This window comes from Pelodiscus sinensis, chromosome 11 (assembly GCF_049634645.1).
Source record: "Pelodiscus sinensis isolate JC-2024 chromosome 11, ASM4963464v1, whole genome shotgun sequence".
In the NCBI taxonomy this organism is placed as follows: domain Eukaryota; kingdom Metazoa; phylum Chordata; order Testudines; family Trionychidae; genus Pelodiscus; species Pelodiscus sinensis.
The window spans coordinates 10,256,533-10,282,372 of NC_134721.1; the positions used below are offsets into that span (position 1 = coordinate 10,256,533).

General features: G+C 42.5%; 1 protein-coding gene and 1 long non-coding RNA gene across 2 annotated transcripts in view; one reads left to right on the forward strand and one right to left on the reverse strand.

The window, feature by feature from the left end:
* EIF4E3 (eukaryotic translation initiation factor 4E family member 3) overlaps positions 1-25,840 on the reverse strand; it is a 45,792-nt gene that overhangs the window by 10,732 nt on the left and 9,220 nt on the right. Inside the window, exons 2-4 of the mRNA XM_075938642.1 lie at positions 5,659-5,731; positions 2,982-3,076; positions 365-425 (exon numbers count right to left, since the gene is read on the reverse strand). Of these exons, the coding sequence (XP_075794757.1) occupies positions 365-425; positions 2,982-3,076; positions 5,659-5,731 (229 nt within the window). The remainder of the gene's footprint in view (positions 1-364; positions 426-2,981; positions 3,077-5,658; positions 5,732-25,840) is intronic.
* Positions 13,851-23,801, forward strand: LOC142830912 (uncharacterized). Its single transcript, XR_012906450.1, has 3 exons — positions 13,851-14,140; positions 20,744-20,796; positions 23,165-23,801. It is a non-coding gene; the product is annotated as an uncharacterized LOC142830912 (long non-coding RNA).

The window sequence follows — 25,840 nt, forward strand, 5'->3', positions numbered from 1 at the left end:
TGTATCTGTAAGTGAATAAAGCAAGTCTTGAGAGGGAAGTTAAAATTTACCAAATACTATGCCAGCCAAATAGAGATGCTGTATGAAATATTTACCTATAGCTTTTGTTTAAATATTGTCACATAAATGTTATGAGCAAAAAGTCAAGTACTGATTTATCTGCTGCAACACATTTTCTCATTTTCTTAAAATAAAAGGTGTTAGACTTTATAATGGTGTACTGACATCATGCAACACAGTTCAACAACCAAACTAAGAACTTCACAAAAGGAATTTTTATAAAGAAAAATGTCATCATTTTATATGTGAAGATTAAGCCGAAACCCTGATCAGTCATTTCCAGATAGAAATTGACATTACATACTGTACTTTCTTTGGGGACCTTCATTTTCCATACACCTCCTTTGGCATTGCTTTCCTCTTCCCTGGTTGAGGGAAATATATCAAAGAAAACAAAACATTCAAATCCACAGGTAGGTAAGTTGCATACAGTGTACTTTTCATAGTATGATACAAATTTAAATTTATTGATGGGGTTAATTTTCCAGGAAGATTCCATTTGAAATGTAAGTACTAAATCTTGGTAACAAGGCTGACAGCAGAGAGAAATCATTCACTGTTCATGTGAAGCACACCTGTCAATATTAGAGATGTTAACTAACATGTATTTGTGTAAACATATAACCGTTGAATTTTTTAGCGGGTTATACATTTACATGTGGGAGGACAGATGGGAGAGGCAGCAGTGCAAGGGGGAGGCGGCTCCATGGGAGCCTATACACACGGGAACAAGCTTGAACGCCACTTCCCACTTGTACTGGCTCCCGCCTGTCCCTACCTCCTATGTTGCTGCCTCTCTATCAGAGGCAGCAGCATGGGGAAAGAGGGGTCAGGCAGCTCTGCAGGAGTCAGCACAAACTGGGAGCCAGCTTAAAAGCTGGCTCCCCATGGGCACCAGTTTCTGATTCCCCCTCCTCCCCTGCTGTTGTTGCCTCTGATACAGAGGCAGCAAAGGGGGGTGGGCTGTGTATGTAGTCATTAGGATTAACTGGTAAGCCTGGGGTTATCGGTTAATTGTGTAAACGACTACACTCTAACATCCCTAGTTGACATACAGTCTCTCTCCTATGTTATTTGTGTTAATTCTCTTTTCCATGATCACAGGGCATCTTTGAAATGGCAGCAAATTCTCAGAGAGCACCTGTCCACAAAACATGACATGGCTTATTGCAGTAACCTCATATGTCAGCAGCTCATTTCTTCTGAGGTTCTTGCAAAGGAACACAGAAGCCTGTACATATTTCAGTTAAGTTCTACAATCACTGGGAATTAATTATCCTTCCAAAAAATCAAATGATCTGGAGTTAAGGAGTTAAGGGTAATACCACTCTGAAATCATTCTTCATAATGCTTTTATATACAGCCTTTTCCAATGCAGTCTGTTGCAGTTAATGTGTAAATAGTGTTTTCTTTTCACTCATGGCTCCACCAAATAAAAAGTTTAAGAACCAGTTTTTTAAAAGGTGTACGCTAATAGGTTCAATGTACGATGTCTGAACTTCTGAAAACTGTTTGCTGCCTCTAAAAATTCCCCAGCCTCAATGAGCTCCCATAAATGGTAGGTGGGAGGCAATGTTGTGGAAGAAGATAGATCAAGGACAGCACATTTTTAAACACCAATAAAAACAGATTATGTTTATAAAAACATGGCCGTAATTAGCCAAAAACACCCTTTAAACCCTAGCTAATCTGAGAATCTCAACAAGATCCTGGCTTCCTGTGCAACAATTTATTAATAATCACTAAGACAAGTGACTTAGTGATGAAACCAACATTGCACATTCCTTTCCTTAAATACAGCACACTGAATTTCTTTGACTGAGGAGTTTTAAAATAGACCTGCATCATCTTCAGAGGTCTTTGAAGTGCACCGCCCTCAAAAGCACTGACCAAATCAAAACTAAAAATAGAGAAGAACACACACAAAAAGTTCTCTCACTTATCCTTTGACACCATCAGTGAAGATACTAAGACTGGTGTATACATATCTCAGTGTTGACATTTACTTAAAACCAATTTAACCTACAGAGCAGTAATATCTTTTAAAAGATACTTAAAGAGTACTTACTTGTTAGTCACCTGAACCTAAAGTAGTTAGCTGACATTCAGCAAAACATTTTATGGTCTAATGTTAACATATAAAGAAATGTAATTTGATCACAAGACACACTAATAAGAAAACATACAAAAACATAGCAGGTGTACTCAGAAGGTTCCTAATCTAGCTCACCAAAATGTCCATGAACAATGTAAATGGAAGAGAAATTAAACTCAGTTTATAAAAAAAAAAGATGGCTTATAGTTCTGAGTTTCCATTCTATGAACAATAGGTTATCAAACTGGAATGAGCTGCAATGTACTGTTACAAAACATGATTGTTTTTTCTGATGTAAGCCTATATGAATGTGTGTATGTCTACAGATATGTATATACTTGTGCATATATGGAGATTCTTGGCACAGAGAGTATTACCAATGAGTATTTATCACACGCATTAGCATGCCACTATTTTGTCTGGAGAGAAAATAAAAGTCAGTAAATTAAAAAATAATTCAAATACTATTAATCAAAATAAATGTTTACTATACTGTAAAGTTTTTTCTTCATATTCTTGACTTTAATCAAGACGCACGTTCAATTCAGGATTTCTTATCATTCACATGGATAATCAAATCTAGACAATTAATTTGTAGCACATATTTCCCAACGCTAAGTTTTAATAAATGCTCAATTTCAAATAATTAGCTTTTAAGCTGAACAAGATCTTTGGTGATGTATAAAAGTCACTTATCACAAACTAATTAATGGCAGAACAGTACAGACATGCAACTCTTTCCTCCTTCCATTAACCCATAATTTACTATTTATATAATGACAGAAGTGTCTTTATCCCCAGGAGTTTATAATGATAAGATACTTACCAAAGGGGCCGTCTTTCTCCCCGCATTAAATGGTAACTGCATCTCAGAGGCAAATTTGTCACAGGAGGAATATTATTATAGACACTCCAGAAAATCTGTAAAGAAAAAAAAGCTTCTAGTATCATTTCATGTATGACAGCGAACTATATACAAACTTACTTGCTCTGTTTATGCTTCATAAAATTGTGAAGATTCTTGCTCACAAAAAGCTGTCATCAAGGCAGTTAGTTTTATGGGACCTTGGTGCTCAGGCTCCAGGAATATTTTTGGGACAAGTGCCCTGCTCCAGCAAAGTTCGGGGCCGGATCTTTCCCCCAGGTGGTTGCTGTCCCCAGGTGATTTAAAAGGGACAGGAGGTCCCTGCCACCACCACTGGCAGCACAGTGAGGCTAGAGCAGCTTCTGTCCTTCTGCTCTGTGTGGCTGCCAGCACATTCCTGCGGCCCCTGGGCAAGGGGGCGTGTGTGCCTGTCTGCTGCTCCTGACCTGAGTGCCCTGTGGCCAATGGGAGAGGTGGGAATAGTGCTGAGGGAAGCAGCAACCAGAGACACCTAGACCCTCACCCACCTGGAAACTGTTGCCAATAGGGCCCCAGATAAGTACCACACCTCGCACCCTTCACCCCTCACATACCCATCACATTCCTCCCACAAGCTTATTCCCTTTCCCCCAGAGCATGCCCTCCTAATCCCCTGCTGCAACGCCACTCCTTGCCCCTGCCCAGAGCCTGCACCCAGCACCCAGCCCAGAGCCTGCACCCTACACTCTCTCCCATGCCCACATTCCCTCTCAAAGCCTGACCCAGAACCTGCAACCCTCCCCCACCCAAACTCCCTCATAGAGCCCTAGGCAAGTGGGTGGAGGGATGTGAGCTCTCAGCCTTCTGGGCACTACCAAAATGTTTACAAATCTACCGCTCTTGGCTATCATTTATCCTTGTGATGTATTTGGGTTCTTCCAAATTAAAGCTCTTGTCACAATTTCACTTTTAGCTTTTTGTTAAAGAGAACATAATTCAGGAGAGGTAATATTTTTAATGACAAGTCACTAAAACTACGCCAAGTAGGAAGCTGCTGTTCCTTAGCAAATGCATGTTTCTGTGATGGTGAAAGTGGAGAGCAAGGAGTACTGGAGAAGTTTGAATAAAACTTTCTTAGCATGCTTTTTAAAAAGAGACAAACACTTTTTACTAACTAGTTCAACACCATGAAACTGTAACCCTCTAGCTCTTCTGTTTAGAGATTTAGATCACACCACTCCATGTGGTATTTTGTATCTCAAGATTACATTACAACTCTTGCGAACATCACGCCTCGTTGGTGATCTACCTATTTTGTCTGGACAGCAGGCAAAAACAGTACTGCTTATAATAAAATATACCATACCATGGGAATGCAAGATTGGGGAGATCCGAACACACCAAGTAGATGGAGTGGAAAGAAAGCAGGGGACAGTAGGCACAAGAGGAAAACAAAGAGATCCTCCCTTCCCAACAGATACATTAAAAAAAAGCAGCAAAGATATTAAAGATATTAAATCATTATGGTGCATCATAATCATGTATTAGTGCAACTTTACAAAACACACTTTGCAACATTATAATATGATTTTGTGGCTCTCTGTAATTCCATCTAAAAGCTACTTTGTTATCCAGCAGCTAAAAGTTGTATACCACTACTTAAATCCATGAGACCTAACAATAAAAAAACCTGACAGAAAAAAAACCTCAGAGTTGGGTGAGTTTAGACTGTATACTCCTCCTACCCAATCCTGTGGGTGTTATTTCTATATGTAGGCAAAGGACAGTAGAAAAGGTGAACACAATCTACATTCAAATAGGAGTTTGCAGTCAGATACACAGAGTTTCCAGTATCAAACTGAAGTCATAATCTGTTCATAGATTTCTCAAATTTCCACAAGAGAGGTTTAGCCTCAAATGAGAATGTCCTGGCTTTTTGTGAATTAAATCCAGACTTTTAACATTATGTAAGAAAAACCCATCAACAGCTTTTTCATGCCTGCTCCAAAACTACTGTATTTACTCTCCTAATAAGTTTATTTCCATTCAGAATACAGAGTGCAAGTGTTAGCCACTGTGTTTTTGCAGATACAAAGTTACATGACAGGTAAAAGGGAAAACAGAGAATGATATTATGCACAATCTCTCATTTGCTCCAAGTGACAAATGAGACAAAGCCTTAACATAACAAATCAGCTCACAAGAAACAAAGTTACTCACAGAGTAGGTACTAAAAGGAAGACTTCTGTTTCACTATATCCTCTGTTGCTCATATAATAGTTTATTACATTTGAAAATAGCTGGAGAAAAGGCAGACAAACACTTAAAGGAAATCAAGTTTCTTGATCCAATTTACAGGTACAGCCTGAGGCTCTGAAATCTTCTAGGAAGACAGAGTATTTGGCAAAAACAAGCATATTATCCTGCAATTCACCTCTTTACAATCCTTAAAAATCATCCAAGAACTAAACATATTACCAATGAGTATTTAGGGAAGCCTAAGGAATATCATATATAATCAACTGATACTTATTTATTTTGTACTTCAGAGAGATGAAAGCATGAGAATTACTCATCTGACACGACTGTCAATATAATCTCACTCCTTGAGTGTTACTTCTCATGTGTAGCAATTTCTATAGTTCTATTTTAATCTTACCTGTACTGTCTGTACTGTATAGATCTTCTTAAGATTTGATGCACATTCAGCTGCTGTGGTACCCGGAAGTGACCTAAAAAAAGTTTATGTTACTAAAATACTTTATCCAAAAAATGATTATTTCATTCTTAGCAAATGGCTGAAATGTTTACAAACGTCTCCAAGTTATACTATCAACTCCAAGTAAAATTATTATAAAGTTTTAAAAGTAAAGGCTGAGCGTTCTTATGTTTAGTTTAATTTGAGAGTTCCAAGGGTATTTCAAAATATGTATATTCTTATTAAAAATGTACATTAAATAGAGGTTGGACCTCCCAAAACTGGGACTCCCTCATCCGGTAACATCTGTGGTTCAGCAGGACCAGGGGTGTTCCCGGACCAGGCAGTCCTGGCTAGGAGCCCCAGTGGCAAGGGGGCTGGCAGCTCAGAGCCTGGCGGGGCTGGGGCTGGAACAGGTGCCAGAGCACCAGAAGCGCAGCAGGGGCCATGGCAGCCCTAGTAGCAGGGCCAGGGATGTGGCAATTGTGGCAGCTGTGGTAGTGGTGTTGGAGCCAGAGACGCGGCAGCCCCCGTAGTGGGGCCAGAGACACGGCATCTCTAATAGCGAGGCTGGGGCAGTCCGGGCTGCTAGGGCTGCAGCAGCCCAGCAGGGGGGTGGCTGGGGCCAGCAGCGGGGAGGAAAGGTGGTCTGGGGAGCTGGTAGCAGGTGGCCTCCTCTTGTCTGGTAAATTCCTGCATTCAGGACTGGTCAGGTCCCAAAGGTGCTGGTCCAGAGAGGTCCAACCTGTATTTTAAACAAAGATACATCTGCTTGTTCTAAAAGTGCCCACAAACTTTAATTATGTAAGTATACTAGTCTGTGATTATGGAATTACACACATTTGCTGAATTGCTGATATGGATTTTGAGAAAGGGAAAAAGTAGGTTAGTGGGTTTTCTATTTGTCTGTAACCAAAAGGAGTCCTCAGAAATAAGAAAATAATCTGGACCAAATTTTGAACCATGAGTACTGATAGTGTCCCTTTAAATCAAATTTCAAGGATTACTGTTTTTAAATTTCAACTTGATTTATATCTGATTTATCTTTGAATACTTTAAATATTTTATGTCATGCTATGTTCTCTTATTAAGGAGTTTTAGCTGTATTAGTAATGCACTTCAAAATAACATTTTTTAAATCACCTTTAATTTACACACACACCCCACTAGATGGCAACATACTATAAAGTCTCATAACTGATATAGTACCTGAAATTTTAAAAAACAACAAACCACACCAGACTTTTAAAAAGGAACAGCTAGTTTTATCAACTGTTAACTGTAACTTCTCTAAGGGGAAACAGAAGCACTTTTAGTCAGATGTCACATTTTTAAAATGGCTTGGATTACATAGAGATCAAACTGATAGACCTGGGCCCACTTCTTTGGCTGCAATGCCAGCAGTTGCAGTTTCAGAAAATTTACAAAGGATCTTGCAGCTTTATGCTTAATTATTTGACAGTAGGCTGGTATTCCACCAAAGCCTTGATACTTAAATTCACTCCCCATTGTGCACAACCAAATAACAAAAGGTAAAACAAACATAAAGAAAAGAAACAGATGGCAGAATCTCCCTGCGAAAACCAAGCAGAGTTGACATTAAGAAGCATACAGTACATAAGTACCTATGCATGTATAAACCCTAAAGGGTCAGCTTTCTAGTTGTCCTTTTTGGGAATTGAGTCTGTGTCTACACTGGGAATTTCAGATAATTCTCCTACCACTGGCTTAATGCTCATACAGCTCCAACATCAACAAGGTGATGGTGTAGCGGCAAAGACCAGCACTAGCATTTTCACACCAGAGTTGTCTAGCCCTGTATAACATGCAGGTGAAACATTTATGCCCTGTAGGTGTTGAAGTTTACAACACTGCTATCACAGATATGGTTACATTATTGAAAGCAATTGCAGCAGTAAAGATACTATGTTTGTTTAGTGAGACTATAGGGAAAAGGTCAGCTGATAGCAGGTGTAGCCTCACTTTAAGTCAATGGAACTATGTTGATTTACATCAGATGAGGAGCTGAAAGAATACTTCTCACCTCTCCAAGCAAATCCCATACTATTTTTATTCCACTAAAATAGCTTTAAGATTGCATGCATTTCACCTTATAAAAGCTCAGATGCTGAAAACTGCAGAAGCATGAAACAAACAAGTAATCAGGAAATCAGGAGATAGTGACTGGAAGAGTCAATGGGCACAGTAGGAGACTGTGGCTACGTTTAGACTGCAAGCCTCTTTTGAAAAAGAGCATTTAGACTACAATCAGTACTTTCAAAAAAGCAAGCCACTTTTTCAAAAGAGAGCACCCACACTATCTGGATGCTCTCTTTTGAAAAAGCAGTTTGCATTCGAAAGAGCACTTTTGAAAAAGGCATTCTTCCTCGTAAAACGAGGTTTTCCGCGGTCGAAAAAATTGCCACGTTCTTTCGATTTACTTTCAAAAGAACACGGCAGCAGTCTAGATGCAGGGGAAGTTTTTTTGAAAAAAGGCCACTTTTTTCGAAAAAGCCCTGTAGTCTAGATACACCCTGTGGGCCCATATTAGGAGGATCAATTACAATGATGCAAATTCAGCATTAATAGTTTTTGTGCCCAATCCAGGATACAAGAGTGGTGAGCTGAGCCTGAACAAGTAATATTGTAGTTATTACTGTGCAGCTCCACTGACAGTAGCAACTGTGCAAAACACACAAACAAATTATCAGTAAATTGCAGGTGTGTATTTTCTGATATTGCTACTGCTGGTAGAACTCACAAATGCTGTGCAAAACTGCAAACAACTGTGTGTGCAAACGATACGTTACAAGTATGACAGATGCATGCAACGGCAAAATCCTCTAGTGCACAGAAGGCAAAAAGGCAGCCTACTGCTCTATGGGAGTGTCTATCTTGTCTCTCTTTTCAAACCAAAAGCTACAAAGCTGAATGTTTTTGTAAGAACACAAAAAACGGCATAGAACAATTGCTTATTTTTTTCTTCAGTGTAGAGCAGGCAGCAACATGTTTAACTATTTATCTCTTGATGATAATAGCACAGAGATTGCATTATGTTGATGGACCCAATTAAAAAATTGTGTTTAAATAAACAAGTTATAACCACTATAATGTTTTAACATTGTTTCTCAACCAGTCATGGATTTAATACAAACTAGATTATTTTAAATGGCAGTTTGTTTTATACACTATGAAAAAATTACTGAAAGTGACATTATATCATTAAATCTGCTAAATTAAAAAGAAATCTTTGCCCTATGTCCCCTGAAGAAAATATTCAAGTGACAAAGATTTCCTTAATGCGCACTCCTCACAAGTTAGTTTTCTAGCATTATATAAGTCCAGTGAATCTGAACTTAATTGAACAAAAAGTAGTTTTATAACAGAGAGTGTTTTCTAATAAGTGGAGAATAGGTTGACAATCAATATATTTGGCAATACACTGACGTGGTCTCTGATGCCAGAAGGTTACATAATAAGGGTAGTCCTTGCACAACTTTCATTGCATTCACACAGCTTTACTAATCAGCGTAAAATACTGTGGAAATATATTTGTGTAACAATGCTTTTTTAAAAAATTTTCACTGGCTGTGAAGATGGTGTCGCCAAGAGGGCTTTGGCTTCCTCGACCATGGGATGCTATTCCAGGAAGGACTGCTAAACAGGGATGGTGTCCACTTTTTGAGGAGGGGGAAGACCCTATCTGGACACAGAATGGCTAACCTAGTGAGGAGGGCTTTAAACTAGTTTCGATGGGGACAGGTGAGCAAAGCCCACAGGTAAGTGGAGAACATGGAGACCTGGGAGATGGGTCAGAAATGGGAGGGAGCATGGGCTACAATGGCAGAGAGAAAGGAGGGTCAGGGCAAAACTGGGAGGCAAGGTCAAATCAGGATCTTAAATGCATATATACAAATGCGAGAAGTATGGGAAATAAGCAGGAAGAACTGGAAGCGCTAATAAATAAGTACAATTATGACATTGTTGGCATCGCAGAAACTTGGTGGGATAATACACATGATTGGAATGTTTCTATAGAAGGGTACAGCTTGCTCAGGAAGGATAGACAGGGGAAAAAGGGAGGAAGTGTTGCCTCATACATTAAAAATGAACACCCTTGTAGTAAGGTTGAGATGGACATAGGAGACGGAAGTGTTGAGAGTCTCTGGGTTAGGCTAAAAGGGATTAAAAACAAAGGTGATGTCATGCTAGGAGTCTACTACAGGCCACCTACCCAGGTGGAAGAAGTGGATGAGGCTTTTTTTAAACAACTAACAAAATCATCCAAAGCCCAAGATTTGGTGGTGATGGGGGACTTCAACTATCCAGATATATGTTGGGAAAATAACACAGCGGGGCACCAGACTATCCAATAAGTTCTTGGACTGCATTGGAGACAACTTTTTATTTCAGAAGGTTAAAAAAACTACCAGGGGGGAAGCTGTTCTAGATTTGATCCTAACAAATAGGGAGGAACTAGTTGAGAATTTGAAAGGCAGCTTGGGTGAAAGTGATCATGAAATCATGGGGTGCGTCTAGACTGGCAAGATTTTGCGCAAAAGCACTTGCTTTTGCACAAAAACTTGCCAGCTGTCTACACTGGCCACTTGAATTTGCGCAAGAGCACTGACTTTGTAATGTACAAAATCAGTGCTTCTTGCACAAATACTTTCACTCTCCCGCTCGGGAAAAAGCCCTCTTGCGCAATGTGATGGGGCGTCCCCGGTCCGCACTCAAGCCAAGGGAAACCACCTGGGGCCGGGGGTGGAGAGAGCCCCACCCACACAGCCCTACTGGGCATGCTCCGAGAGGAGCAGAGATATAAAAGGCTGCTGGCCTGCTCAGAAGGGGCAGACCGTGGCCCGAGCAGGAGCTAGCACTCAACTGCCAGAGAGGGAGTCGCCAGGACGGTTGAACGTGCTGCTGCCAGGCCGCAGCCGGGCTCGGCCCCAATGCCGGAGCCGCCGACCGACCCCCTGGGATGCAGGCACCGGACCGGACTCTGCCAACCCCGACGTTGCCCGGGGAAGAGCCAGTACAGCCAACCGACCAACGCCAACAGGTGGGATCGCGACAGACTGGGGGCAGGGGGTAGGAAGCGACCCAGGGCAGGGAGCTGGAAAAGCCCGAGGGCTCGGCGCATTGCGGGGAGGAGCCCCTGCCGAGCCAGTGGTGGGAGCCACCCGCCACTAATAGGGCCCTGGGTCAGGGCCCGGTGGAGAGGGAGGGCCCGGGCCCCCCTACCCCTGCTGCCCTAGACCCCGGCGAGTGGGGGCTGAGATAAGGAACTTTGGGACTAGGCCTCTGGGCCTGCGTGTTGAGGAATAGGCCGTGAGGCCATATTTCCCCTACTGCAGGGGCAGTGAACTTTTGGGACTAGGCCAGTGGGCCATATTTCCCCTAAAAAGGGGCCTCACGCTTTGGGCCAAGGCCCAAGCGGGTTGGATGATGCCCCGGAGGAGGGCGGCAACCCCAGTCGAGGGGGGGGGGCCGACACGCAAGAATACTTGCTCAAGAGGGCCAGTGTAGACAGGGAAGAATTGTTTTGCGCAAAAAAGCCCCAATGTTTAAAATGGCGATAGGTGCTTTTTTGCGCAAAATTGCGTCTAGACTGGCCACGGATGCTTTTACGCAAAAGCATCCGTGCCAATCTAGACACGCTTTTGCGGAAATACTTTTAACAGAAAAACTTTTCCGTTAAAAGTATTTCCGCAAAATCATGCCAGTCTAGACGGAGCCATAGAGTTCACAATTCTAAGGAAGGGTAGAAGGGAGAACAGCAAAATAGAGACAATGGATTTCAAGAAGGCGGATTTTGGTAAGCTCAGAGAGATGATAGGTAAGGTCCCATGGGAATTGAGACTGAGGGGAAAAACAACTGAGGAGAGTTGGCAGGTTTTCAAAGGGACATTGTTAAGGGCCCAAAAGCAAGCTATTCCGATGTGTCAGAAAGATAGAAAATATGGCAAAAGACCGCCTTGGCTTAACCACGAGATCTTGCATTATCTAAAAATAAAAAAGGAGTCATATAAAAATGGAAAGTAGGACAAATTACAAAGGATGAATATAGGCAAACAGCACAGGAATCCAGGGACAAGCTTAGAAAGGCAAAGTTACAGAATGAGCTCAAACTAGCTACAGAAATAAAGGGAAACAAGAAGACTTTTTATAAATACATTAGAAGCAAGAGGAAGACCAAGGAGAGGGTAGGCCCACTGGTCAGTGAGGAGGGAGAAACAGTAACAGGAAACTTGGAAATGGCAGAGATGCTCAATGACTTCTTTGTTTCGGTCTTCATCGAGAAGTCTGAAGCAACGCCTAACATAGTTAATGTTAGTGGGAAGGGGGTAGTTTTAGAAGGTAAAATAAAAAAAGAACAAGTTAAAAATCACCTAGAAAAGTTAGATGCCAGCAAGTCACCAGGGCCTGATGAAATGCATCTTAGAATACTCAAGGAGCTGATAGAGGAGGTATCTGAGCATCTAGCTATCATCTTTGGAAAATCATGGGAGACAGGAGAGATTCCAGAGGACTGGAAAGGGGCAAATATAGTGCCCATCTATAAAAAGGGAAATAAGAACAACCCAGGAAACTACAGACCAGTCAGTTTAACTTCTGTGCCAGGGAAGATAATGGAGCAAGTAATTAAGGAAATCATCTGTAAACACTTGGAAAGAGGCAAGGTGATAGGGAACAGCCAGCATGGATTTGTAAAGAACAAATCATGTCAAACCAATCTGATAGTTTTCTTTAATAGGATAACGAGTCTTGTGGATAAGAGAAGCAGTGAATGTGGTATACCTAGACTTTAGTAAGGTGTTTGATACGGTCTCGCATGATATTCTTATCAGTAAACTAGGTAAATACAACTTAGATGGGGCTACTATAAGGTGGGTGCATACCTGGCTGGATAACTGTACTCAGAGAGTAGTTATTAATGGTTCACAATCCTGCTGGAAAGGCATAACAAGTGGGGTTCCACAGGAGTCTGTTTTGGGACCGGCACTGTTCAATATCTTCATCAACCATTTAGATATTGGTATAGAAAGTACGCTTATTAAGTTTGCAGATGATACCAAGCTGGGAGGGGTTGCGACTAATCTGCAGGATAGGGTCATAATTCAAAATGACCTGGACATATTGGAGAAATGGGCTGAGGTAAATAGGATGAAGTTTAAAAAAGACAAATGCAAAGTGCTCCACTTAGGAAGGAACAATCAGTTTCATACATACAGAATGGGAAGTGACTGTCTGGAAAGGAGTACGGCAGAAAGGGATCTAGGGGTTATAGTGGACCACAAGTTGAATATGAGTCAGCAGTGTGATGCAGTTGCAAAGAAAGCAAACCTGATTCTGGGATGCATTAACAGGTGTGTTGTGAGCAAGACACGAGAAGTCATTCTTCCGCTCTACTCTGCACTGGTTAGGCCTCAGTTGGAGTACTGTGCTCAGTTCTTGGCACTGCATTTCAAGAAAGATGTGGAGAAATTGGAGAGGGTCCAGAGAAGAGCAACGAGAATGATTAAAGGTCTAGAGAACATGACCTATGAGGGAAGGCTGAAGGAATTAGGTTTGTTTATTTTAGAAAAGAGACGATTGAGGGGGAACATGATAGCAGTTTTCAGATATCTAAAAGGATGTAATAAGGAGGAGGGAGAAAACGTGTTCATCTTGGCCTCTGAGGATAGAACAAGAAGCAATGGGCTGAAACTGCAGCAAGGGAGGTTTAGGTTGGACATTAGGAAAAAGTTCCTAACTGTCAGGGTGGTCAAACACTGGAATAAATTGCCCAGGGAGGTTGTGGAATCTCCATCTGTGCAGATATTTAAGAATAGGTTAGATAAATGTCTATCAGGGATGATCTAGACAGTATTTGGTCCTGCCATGAGGGCAGCGGACTGGACTCGATGACCTCTCGAGGTCCCTTCCAGTCCTAGTAATCTATGATTCCATCTCAGGCCTGGTCAACACTACAGTAGAAGGCCGTCTTAAGATATGCATCTACAGCTATGTTAATTAGGTAGCTGGAGTGACATATCTTAAATCACATTTCTGGGGTGACCACACAGTGGGAGGTCAATGGGAGCATACGCCGATGGGGCGTCCTCTGAGTTTGATTTAGCGAGTTCGACCATGGCAGCATCAGTCTTTCATTGATGTAGTGAAGACATGGCCTTAGAGACTCTAACATTTTGTGCTTCTTACATTGTAATTCCGTGGTCAAAAGATATGGGTGGATTGTTTTGTTTCTATGTGTTTCAGATAGCCGTCTGAGAAATAAGCTTTGACATGCTGTCCTTTTGCCTGTTTCCTAACTTCATAGACCCAAGTGTATATGGACATAATTTTGCCTTCCTATACATGACATCATCATCCCCATGTATGTACACTGATGTTGCCATTGGAGTGCTGTGATAATACTAAAACCTAACTTGCATGAATGGTAAGTAAGCATTATGAAACAGTAAACTTCAAAAGCTGACAAAGTATCAACAACAGATATTTATCACATTTTTATGCCACTTAAAAATCTCTTGGGGAATAAAGAACAGAGTACTCTGCTTTGGGGCCATAAAATCATTCAGTTTGATAGCTATAAATCCATATTCCAAAGAAACAACATTCACAACTTACAAGCTGGCAGAGAATATCAACCAATCATCACATTATTCATTTTAAGGTTTAGGTGGAATATGATTCATTGCTTATTTTTAGTAACTTGCCTGACAGTGCTGTGGGGACGAGCTTGCCTAGCATATTTCAACACTATACCCAACGCTACCAAATGACATAAATCTTCCGTTCATGGCACTGATACAAACTAAAGATGAGAAAAAAAATCAGAGCTGCAAAGAAAAAATTAACACTTCAAAAAAGTGATCACCAAAACTATATGCAAGTGGTTCAGTAATCCTGGTAGAGCTGTTATCCAATTCATTTTTAAAATAATTATCCAAGTCCTTCAGAATACTCCTCTGTACTTCCAGTTTGTTTGTCAATATTTTGTTTTTTCTCCAAAAAAATTATTTGAAGGTGCAAAAGAAACTGTTGAGAGTCCTAAAATGTGAACAAATGGTCAATTTGGAATTTAAGCTTTCCACTAGTTGCCACACTAAATAAAATTACATATTTATTTATGAGACAGAAAAGAGTAGCCCAAGCCATAACTTGGGAGATAAAGAAGAGTATCCAAACAACATACAAGAGCTAGAGAAATGGAGAAATGTCTAATCTTGCTGCAAAATGTACATAAAACACTGACAGAAGGTGCCTTCCATGGTATTTCAATACCTGGAAGTGCAAGAGGTCAGTCTAAATTATCAGAATGGTTCCCTCTGGACAGAATGGTTCCTTCTGGGCCTTAAATCTATGAGATATTAACTTCTGTTGCAGAATGCACACAAAAATGGTTTGGGCTGGATATAAATCAACACATAAAAATTATGAAAAACAAAATTTAGAGACACAAACCTCTTGTGTTCCCATTCTTCCAACACCCAATTATACTGGATTCATAAATTCACAGATTAGAAAGCCAGAAGCCAGTGTCACCTAGTCTGACTTCCTGCATAATTTATTCTTATTTACACTAGACCATATCTTTTCACAAAATACCCAATCTTGTTTTAAAATTTTTCAAAATTAATTCCTGTTTGAAACAAAACTGGAATTTACTGATGCAAATAAATAATAATGTAACTTTGAGCTGTGCTGAAAAACTAACTGAATCATTCATTTAACTGCAAATTAAAGAAATTATAAATGCTGATTTCTAAGATTTTAGAACTTGAGTGGATAATTTTACTGTATTCTCATCATGAATAAAACTGATATCATATTATGTCATGATCATCAGCATCCACTTCTCTGTGACCCCAGTGGCTTCTGCAAAATTTAAGCATTCCTTAATAAAAAAAATCTTTCTAGATCTTATAGTCATGACATTAAGTTTCTGTATATGAAATAATGGAGTTCTTATGTAGAAACAGGAGCCCTAAGAAGATATAACTGCCCCTTCCATACAAAGAGTTTAATTCTGGAGCCTTGTGATGATAAATTAATAGGCAACTATTTTTCTACAACTTTAATAAAGTTCAACCAATTTCTTCTCTCTAGTTCTTAATATTCGCGAACCACTGTTCCAATCACAGTGAGAATCTCTTTTTGCTCAATTTTAAAATTTCCCTCAGGGAATCCTTCAATTTTTTTGCTACATGCTTGTTCTCACACGATTTAATATCAAATAATCTAGCCCTTTAGTTACCTTTCTTGTGCCTCCTCTTGTTAAACAAGGGCCTTATACCAAACAAGTTTAAATAGCTTACGTGAGAAATTACTTATTTTTCTCTCTGAAAAACACAGAGAAACAGCATATCTAACCATAACATTATCAAGATTGTTCCTGTAACACTGAGGTCTTGATTTACTTAAGGCTATCATCAAGAATGAAAAAGGCCATTTCACTGAATTCCAATGATAAATGTGTGATCTTTAGTATATATTTTTCCTCATCACTTCAGAGACAGAAAAGTTTTGTATCAGCTGACAAATTCTAACTTTACAATGTGTCCTTGACCTTCTTTGACATTGCTATAGTAGGCCCAAACCACTGCTTTCAATCATGTCCAGACTCTCTCAGGATGGGGAATGGATGATCAGAGCCATAGTAGTCAGATCAGCCAACAGTGTAACAGATTTATGATGAATGCCTCTAATGTATCTATTTTATAAACAGGACAGATTCCAAAAATATTCCTCCATCGAACAGGGAAGATGTGAGCTTCTACTTAGAGGCAATGTGAGCCTTGACTGGTGTTCCCTAGCCAAGATTCAACATACGAGTCTCCTCGCTGTCTATTCGGATATACTCAGTGCTTCTTATTCTGACTAAAAGATCAGAGATGATTATAAGATACCACAGAGATGATTATAAAATAGATTAAGTTATGTTAGTTATAAAAGACTTTTCTTAGAATCATAAAAATGTAGGACAGGAAGGGACCTTGATAGCCATCTAATTCAAGGATCGGCAACTTTTTCAAACCAAATAGCCAAACTACATCAAACTTCAGAACACGTGGTCAACAAGACCTAGGGTAAGAATGTCCATTTGCGTGACTGAAAATATACAACTTAATATTACTAATAATTGACATGATGATTAATAATAGCATAAATGAAACATTGTAGCCAATGGCTTTACTTAATGGGACTTCTGCTACTGCATCTTTTCACACATTTCTTGAAGTTTACATGATAACTGGTGAAATCCACTTCATAAGCACATTCAGGCTGTCTTCTGCCAATCTTGAGCACAAGTTACCTTTGATGTGATTCAAATGAGAGAAAGTCTGCTCACACATAGGTGGAGCCAAACATTGAAAGTAAGGGCAACCTGACATTCTGTATGGCGTTGTATGTGACGAAATATTCTTTCCAAGTTTGCAGAATCAGATTATCATCGTGCTCCAATTTCTCCATGTCAGCCCATTTGTGCAGTTTTGCCAATTCTGCACGTTGTCAAGCAAGGTGTTCTAAATCAGAATTCAGCTTGATGGATTTTTCCACCCAGATAGCTGATTCCTTGAAATCTTCTATTTCCATTTCCAAATTGCTGACTGAGATGCCTAGAATGACTGTCAAATCCAGTTCTTCAACAGACGATTTATGTGAATGAATCAAACTTAAACAAAGCACTGTGTTTGCAAAAGTCAACAAAACGAGACTTGAATGCTGTTACACAGAAGCCGGTGGGGGTTGGGCCCCACCGCTCGGTTTATTAGTATCACCCTCACTAACAATAGAACACAACCGGTGCACCCCTCCCTTAGGTCCGCGCCCATGCCGTTTTCGTCTGACCGGGCAGCCTTCAACTACCTGCTTATGTACCGCTGACACCACCCTTTTGTGGGACCCTCTCCCAGTTCGAATGCCTCTGGGTCCAATTGTATCACAATGGCTCTTTTAGTCTTTCTGCAGTTCAAAGTCTCCACTCGCCTTTGGTCACTGGCCTTGGCCGTCAATGGCAGAGTAGGGGGACCCGGGCCCTCCCTCTCCACTGAGTCCCGGCCCAGGGCCCTAAGGCGGGGTCACAGCTGCTCCCTTGTCTAGGTTGGCAGGGAAGCCTTCTGAAGCACACCAACCTGCGGGCCCAACGCCCTACCCTGGGCCACTTCCTACGCCACACCCCTGACTTGGGGCTTCAGCGGGTCACCACCAGGAGACAATCTTACCGACCACCTCTCTGCTACACAGCTCGGTGGGGGGGTGGTCAGCCCTGGAGTACTCTGCACCTCTCTACGCCGTCCCTTTGCCGGGGGAATCACTGTCTGCCGGCTCCTTTCCCGGGTTTCCATGCCGGCCTCTGCCTTCTCTCTGCAGCGTCCTCTCGGCTGCCCTTTGTCCCCTGGCCCCCCAGCTTGGGACCACCAGGGTAGTGCTGGTGCCTTGCCGCTCCCTCTTCCCCCCAATCCGGCGGGTTTTTAAATCGCCCACCAAAGTCACAGTGCAACATCATCGGTGCACGCCGCAACATCGCCAGCACGCCCCATGGCGCACTTTCCTAGCTCCCTCCGCAGGAGTGTGCCACCCCTGCCTTCTGGGCGGACCGCCCCACAGCGCCGGGAAGAACCCAGCTGGAGTGCGGGGCTCGAGCGTCCCACCACCACGGGACTCGATCGCCCCGTCACAAATGCCGTTAGGAGCTCAGAAACAAATCCAGGAAGCTGCCGCAAATCAAGGCTGTTATTTGGATTCTCTCTCTGATACAAATCACAATACATTTGTAATCTTTCAAAATGCATGAATCTGCCCATCTCGATATGTTTGATGAAGACAGTCAATTTTGACTCAAATCCAAACACTGTCTGCTGCAGAGACAGGACTGTATTTCCTTGTCCTTGTAGCTTAAGGTTCAACTCATTCAAATGAGATAGTAAAACTTGACCAACCAGTCACAGTGTGAAAGCTTGGAGTGTCTGATATCCTTCATATCCAAAAATGGCTTACTATCATTAACGCAGGCAGTAAAATGGTGATTAAGGGCTTGGGAAAGAATCCAACTGACAATGTAAACAACCATACCCATTACATTTCTGAGTTCAGTTCCACAAGATGCACACAAAGTGCCTCCTGATGCACAATATGATGAAAGTTCGAAAGTGGGCAATTCAGCTGTTCTCACAAGAGTAAGGAATCCCCTGTATTTGCTGACCATGCTAGGGGTCCGTACACAGAGACACAAGATTATCCAGTATTTTTTTTCTCGTTTACTAAGTTTATCATAGTTTCAAGGATGTGTTTACCCTTTGTTTTATTTTTCATTGGTAATATCTCAATCATTTCTTCATGCACAGCATTTCCACAAATATATCATCTCAGAATTCACAACTGATTAACCTAGTCTGCCCAGTGAGCAGGAGCAAGCAACCATCATGTCATTAGAGTCCCGCCCTCTGCTCCATATGGGGCAAAGGGATTGGGTGACCAGACAGCAGGCTCTGCCTCTCCCGCATGGTGATTGGTGTTGGCGTAAGTGTGTTCTGGGTGACGGTCCCATAGAGGTTTCCAAACACTGTCAGTGAGGAGCCAGGTCAAAGGAGGAATGCAGCAGTAAGAGGGGGAAGGGAGAGAGATGGGACGGGAGGATGGGGAAGGGGCGGGGATGGGAGAATGGAGTGTAGATAGGGGAGAAATGGGCAGGGGGTAGGAGAGGCGGATAGGGCAGGTGAGGAAAGAGCAGGGGGACCCATTTGCTGCTCCCAAGCCCCAGTCTGAGGGTATGTCTAGACTACATCCCTCTGTTGCCAGAGGGATGTAAATTAGACATACTGACATTGCAAATGAAGCGAGGTTTAAATCTCCTGTGCGTCATTTGAATAAAAATGGCCATCGCGTATTGCCGAGTCAGCAGTTTGTCGGCAAAAAGCGGCTGTCAAGAGGGGGATCGGGCGACAAAGAAAGCCTTTGTCGGCCGATCCTGTAAACCTTGTCGACCCTGGCAACAGAGGGATGTAGTCTAGACATACCCTGAGTATCACTAGTCTAGATAATACTTAGTCCTCCCTCAGTGTAGGGCAGGGCTGGGGAATCTTTTTTCTGTTAGGGGCCACTGACCCATAGAAAAATCAGTCAGGGACCACACACAAGTGAAAAGCGGGGGAAAAAACCCTTGCTGTGGCCCTTGACTGAGAAGGAGAAAGACGCTTAACCAACACTTAACTTCCCATGTAGTTAGGAAGATTTTCCTGATGTCTAACCTAAATCTCCCTTGATTAAATTTACTTTTTGTCCTGTTCTCAGTGGCTAAGGACAATAATTTATCACCTTCTCCTTATAACAGCCTTTTATGTACTTGATTATCACCTCTCTCTGCCCCTGCCATCTCTTCTTCAAGCTGAACAAACACAATTTTTTCAATCTTTCTTCATAGATCATGATTTCTATACACTACTTGAGGCATTATCAGGGCTGAGTAGAATTAATTCTTGCATACAACACTGCTGCTAATACATCTCTAGATTGGGGTTTTGTTTTTTGCAACAATATTCCCTTTTTGACTAGGTATGTAGTTGTATAACCATGTAAACGGGTAACTGATAAGCCTGGGCTTATTGGTTAACATTCATGGTTGCACGCAGGCTTCCGCCCTGGGGAGCCTGCTGCCATCCTGTGCTGCTGTCTCTGCATCAGAGGCAGCAGTGAAGGGGCGGCAATCAGCTCCCCGGAAGCGGCGCTGCAGACAGGAGCTAGCTGCCATCCCATGCTGCTGCCTCTGTATCTGAGGCAGCAGCGCAGGCGGCAGCTGGCTCCCCGGGAGCGGTGAGCACTGGCTTCTGGGGAGTTGGCTGTGGGTATGTGTAACTGCTGAGTTTTCCAGTGGTTATACGCTTACAAAATTACCCATATTTAAACATCCCTATCATTGACCCATATTTACGGAATGTCTATACTAAAAAGTTTTGTTGACAAAACTTATGTCAATACTCAAAAACTGACAAAACAAAACTTACCAGAAGGTGTTTATACTTGCTCCCTCTGTCAACAGATCATGTCCACACTGGGGGCACCATCATCATCAGTGAAGGCAATGCACTGTGGGTATGTATCTCACAGTACACTGTTATGTGAAAGAACTGCTGATCACATCTTGAGATTCCCTCCACGATCTCCCATGGTAGCCTCCTCAAATGCTGGGAGCAGCATCATGAATAGCTCTGTGAGTTCTCTGTGCTAAGGATGTCAAAGTAGCACAGCATTTGTCCCCCTTCCCCTGTAGCAGCAGTCTGCCTGCTGCTGTGTTCCTAATGCAGAGCAGAACAGGAGCAGTCCTATGATTTGCTTTTTGTTCCCCCAACAAAGAGCGCACACAGTTCTCAGCTACATTTCAGAGCTTTGAAAGGGGAGGGGCACAGGCCTGCAGGACAGCAGACATCAAAACACTGATCAGAGCCATCAGCGCAGGCACTGTCTACTAGTGGAAGTCAGTTCTGACCACAACACAATCAGCAGGTCTACACTGGCTCTCTGTCTACAATAAAGGGCGGCGGAGGGAGGCTCTTGTAGGGGTGGAAACTTTTTGTCACTGAAACTAGGTGTTTTTGGTAGAGTAGACATACCCTTAGTTTGTGATCCCATTTATCCCACCCCACCCACTGCCTGAAACATAGGGAAAGAAGGCTCAATAGGCTTATTTACCACCAAAAAGCTGGTGGGTTTTGTGCTTGTGGTTCTAAGAATCAGTGTATTTTATGTAAGTGATGCAGTAAGACAGATCTTTATGCTCTCTATTGTCCAGTTTATGCATGGACTCACATGTACATGAGTATTTATTTTGTTTTAGTTGAGTACTACAGCAAATATCAATTTAAAAAATTGTATGGGGGTGATATTTTTAATTACTGCTACCAATGCTGTTTAATACGGGTTTGGCAACTGACTGCCCTTTGTTAATCTCCACAAAATCTTTGAAGCAAGACTAAAATATAGGACCACTTTCAAACTCTCTGGGTATGTCTACACAGCAAAGTAATTTCAAAATAACAGCTATTATTTCAAAATAATTTTACTAGCACCTACACAACCAAACCAATATTTTGAAAGATCATGGACCTTTATTCAGGTTTGGGGAGGATGCCCCCAACATCCATGATCTCCGCACTAGTCAGAGGAATGCGGCCGTCTATGGCAGGATAACTGCCAGCCTGGCCACCAAAGGCCACATGCGAACCCAGGAGCAGGTTTGCATGAAAATCAAGTTGGCCCGGTGAGACCCTTAACCCTGAGCTTCCCCTCCCCCTTCTTCCCCTTGCTTCCCCCTTCCAGCTCCCTCCTCCCAGGTTTCCCCCTCTCCTCTCCCACCCTCTCCTCTCGCCTCTCCCGCCTCCTTTCCCCAGTCTCACCAGAGTTTAATTCCCCCCCCCTAGTTTTGTTAAATAAAGAGAGTTTGTGTTCATGAAAATATATGTATTTTATTTGACATCAGGAATGGGGGTGAGGGAGGGGTAAGTGGAAGGACATGAGGGAGGAATGAGGCACAAGCCCCCAGTGGGGCAGACCAGGGAGGCTCTTAGTGCTCCTCAGGGTGGAAGCTCTCTCTCAGGGCCTCCTGGATACTGACAGCCTCCCGATGGACTTCCCGGATGGCAGCCTGCAGAAAGAGCAGCCAGGCTCACAGTAACATGTCCACGAGAAGCACCAGAGTGCCAGGGGCAGCTCTGGCTCCATGTTGCAGAGTGCTGTGGTATCCCGAGTGAGGGCAACCAGAGCACACAGAGACAAAATGCTTTGCTGTCCCTCATTGAGGTAGAGAAGCAAGCAGGGAAAGCTGAGAACTGGCTGTCCAGGGGCTGTCCCTTTAAGCACAGGCCTCAGATAGCCTCAGGCAGCAGCCACACAAAGTAACTCCTGATCTGGTTCCGGACGGCCTTAAATGCGATTCAGCGTCGGCGCTATTTTGAAATAGCAAAATGCTATTTCAAAATGCATTTTGTGTGTAGAAACGCTATTTCGAAATAACTTATTTCGATTTAACTATTTCGAAATAAGATATTTTGAAATAATGCTGCAGTGTAGACATACCCTAACTGTTTAATTACCTTCACATTTTTAAAACAGATAAAACAAAAGTGCCATTCACCTTTCTGTGAAGACCAGAAATTAATCTTTACAGCTCTTCATTGCTGCATTCCATGTATTAAGGAACAACCTAACTTTAAAGAACCTAATCACAGAAGTTGAAGGATTAGACTAATATTGGGCTATTTAGACCATTTTACCTGACAGTGGACGATTTATCCTAATTTTAATAGATGCAGACAAGAGCAGAGATTGACAAATGCCTTTAAAATGGTTTGTGATGGCAAAACAGTGCTTATTATTTACACCTCTGTTATGCAAGTAGTTACAACACTCCTTACCCCACGACAGGGTACTGTTTAAATCCCTTATTTTTTGTATTTGCCATCAGAGCTGTCCTGTCCACAGGATCGTTGGGAATGGCCACCCCAGACCCTGCAGCAGCCGCCTCAACTGTGCTATGGCCGGAAGGGACTCAGAGGATTATAGGAGCTTGGTGCAAGGCAGCATAGGGAGGAGCCCATTCACAGTAGTGGCAGGATCCAGAGCAGCCCAGCAGCCTGTCCTGCTTTGCTGGGCCTCTCTCTCCCAGCTGGCTGCTTTCTCTGTCCCTGTGAAGAAGGTGAGAGAGGGTGGCAGAGTGGGGAGGAGCAAGCTGCTGGGCCACTCAAAGTGCAGAAGGGGGAGCTGACCTCTGCTGCCATTCCACACAAGGCCCTTTAATTCCCCCCTCCTCCAGTTACTCAGGGGAGGGGCAGAGCAGGGGCAGGTCTTGAGGAAGAGGTAGAGAGGAGGCAGGAAAGCAGAGGCAGGGACAGGGCCTGCAGCAGGAGGTTGCCTTAGTCCCCACACGTGGGTCACGGAGAGGAGGGGGTGCCCAGGCACTGTGCCCTCATTGGAACAACCCTGTCTGCCACCTTATCTTTCACATGCTCATGTGAAAAGTACCATCAAAAATGTTATCATTAATAAAAAGTCAGCAACTAAAATATTTACTTGGCCTCTAAGACACCAAGCATTTAAACACAGAGGCTACGTCTAGACTGGCATGATTTTCTGGAAATGCTTTTAACGGAAAAGTTTTCCGTTAAAAGCATTTGCGGAAAAGAGCGTCTAGATTGGCACGGATGCTTTTCCGCAAAAGCACTTTTTGTGGAAAAGCATCCGTGGCCAATCTAGACGCGCTTTTCCGCAAAAAAGCCCCGATTGCCATTTTCGCGATCGGGGCTTTTTTTGCGGAAAACAAATCTCAGCTGTCTACACTGGCCCTTTTGCGCAAAACTTTTGCGCAAAAGGGACTTTTGCCCGAACAGGAGCAGCATAGTATTTCCGCAAAAAGCACTGATTTCTTACAGTAGGAAGTCACTACTTTTGCAGAAATTCAGGCGGCCAGTGTAGACAGCTGGCAAGTTTTTCCGGAAAAGCGGCTGATTTTCCGGAAAAACTGGCCAGTCTAGACACAGCCAAAATGTTTCATGGGATTTTTGATCTGGATACTGTCTTACTTCAGTTCTTCATATAAGTGCCATATAAGTGATATTTTCTTTTAGAAACCTATGAACAAGCTACACCTCACTCTGCTAGATGCAAAAAATGATGGACTGAACAAAGACATTGGATTTATGGCTTATTATGAATCCCCCCCCCGCTTTTTGTCCTATGACTGCAGACGCGTTAACAACACACTTTACCTTGAACAGTTCTTCACAATATGTGCTAACCATTAATACTACTACACAGTCTGTTCCACCTTGCATTTCGCTCTGAGACTGGGAGTTCCTTTTCCAGATCTAAACATGAGGGCTACGTCTACACTGGCCCCTTTTCCGAAAGGCCCGATCCTCCAGAATAAAGCCCTATTCCGGAGGATCTTTGAAGTAGGAATAAGAGATCCTCCGGAATAGGGCTTTATTCCGGAGGATCGGGCCAGTCTAGACGCTTTTTTCCGGCTTTTCCCCAAGCCGGAAAAAAGCGGCGGACATCTTTATTTAAATCCCTCGGGGGATATTTAAATGCCCCACGGATTTCCCTATTCTGAAGTTGAAAATTAGCATGCTCCTTTCGGAAAAGGGGCCAGTGTAGACGTAGCCGAGCTGTATGGCTCAAAAGCTTGTATCTTTCCTCAACAGAAGTTGGTCCATTAAAAGACCCACCTCATCCACCTTGTCTCTCTAATATCCTGGGACCAACACAGCCACAACTACATTACATACATAAAATGAGGAATATTCATAGGGAGACTACCTATGTCCCAAAACCTCAAGCTTTCTCCTATAAAACCCAAATACTGCCTGACCATCAGAATCTTAGCTGGGGGGAAATTAATGCAACACAAGAAATAAAGGAGTTGTCACACTATACTGGATCAGAGGCCCACCTATCCTCATATGCTGTCTTTGATATTAATCAGTAATGGTACATCTACACAGCAGGGCTAAAGTCGAATTAAGCTACACAACTTCAGCTAAGACAATTCCATAGCTTAAGTTGAAATGGCTTAATTTGGCTTTTGGCACTATCTACACAGCAGGAAGTCGAAGGAAGAACACTCTTCCTTTGACTTCCCTTACTCCTCGTGAAATGAGGGTTACCATGAGTCAAAATAAGAAGTTCTCCATCTTGACATTATTTCAAAAATAAGGTTTTGAATATAGACGCGCACTATGTTGTTTCGGAATAACACCAGTTATTCTGAAATAATGCTGCTGTGTAGACATACCCTAACAATTGCTTGGACAAAAGTGCAAGAAATCTGACATTTGGAATAACTGCCAAGACCTGAAGTTTCTTTCTTATTCTCAGCAATTAGAAGTTGCTTATTATGCCTGAAACATTAACGTTTAGATTCCATTTACTATTTTCTAAAGCAACTCTGGATGTTTTCACTATCAATATCAATGTCTATCACTAAATTATCTGCAAGAATTAAGGGTCAAATTTTCAGACAGGCTCAACATTGAGATAACTAGGCTCCCACATTGGGATTTTTACGACTGGTTTCAATAGGAAGAGAATCAGACCAAAGCTGAGAGCTTCTAGAAATTCCACCCTAAATATTTAGATGCAA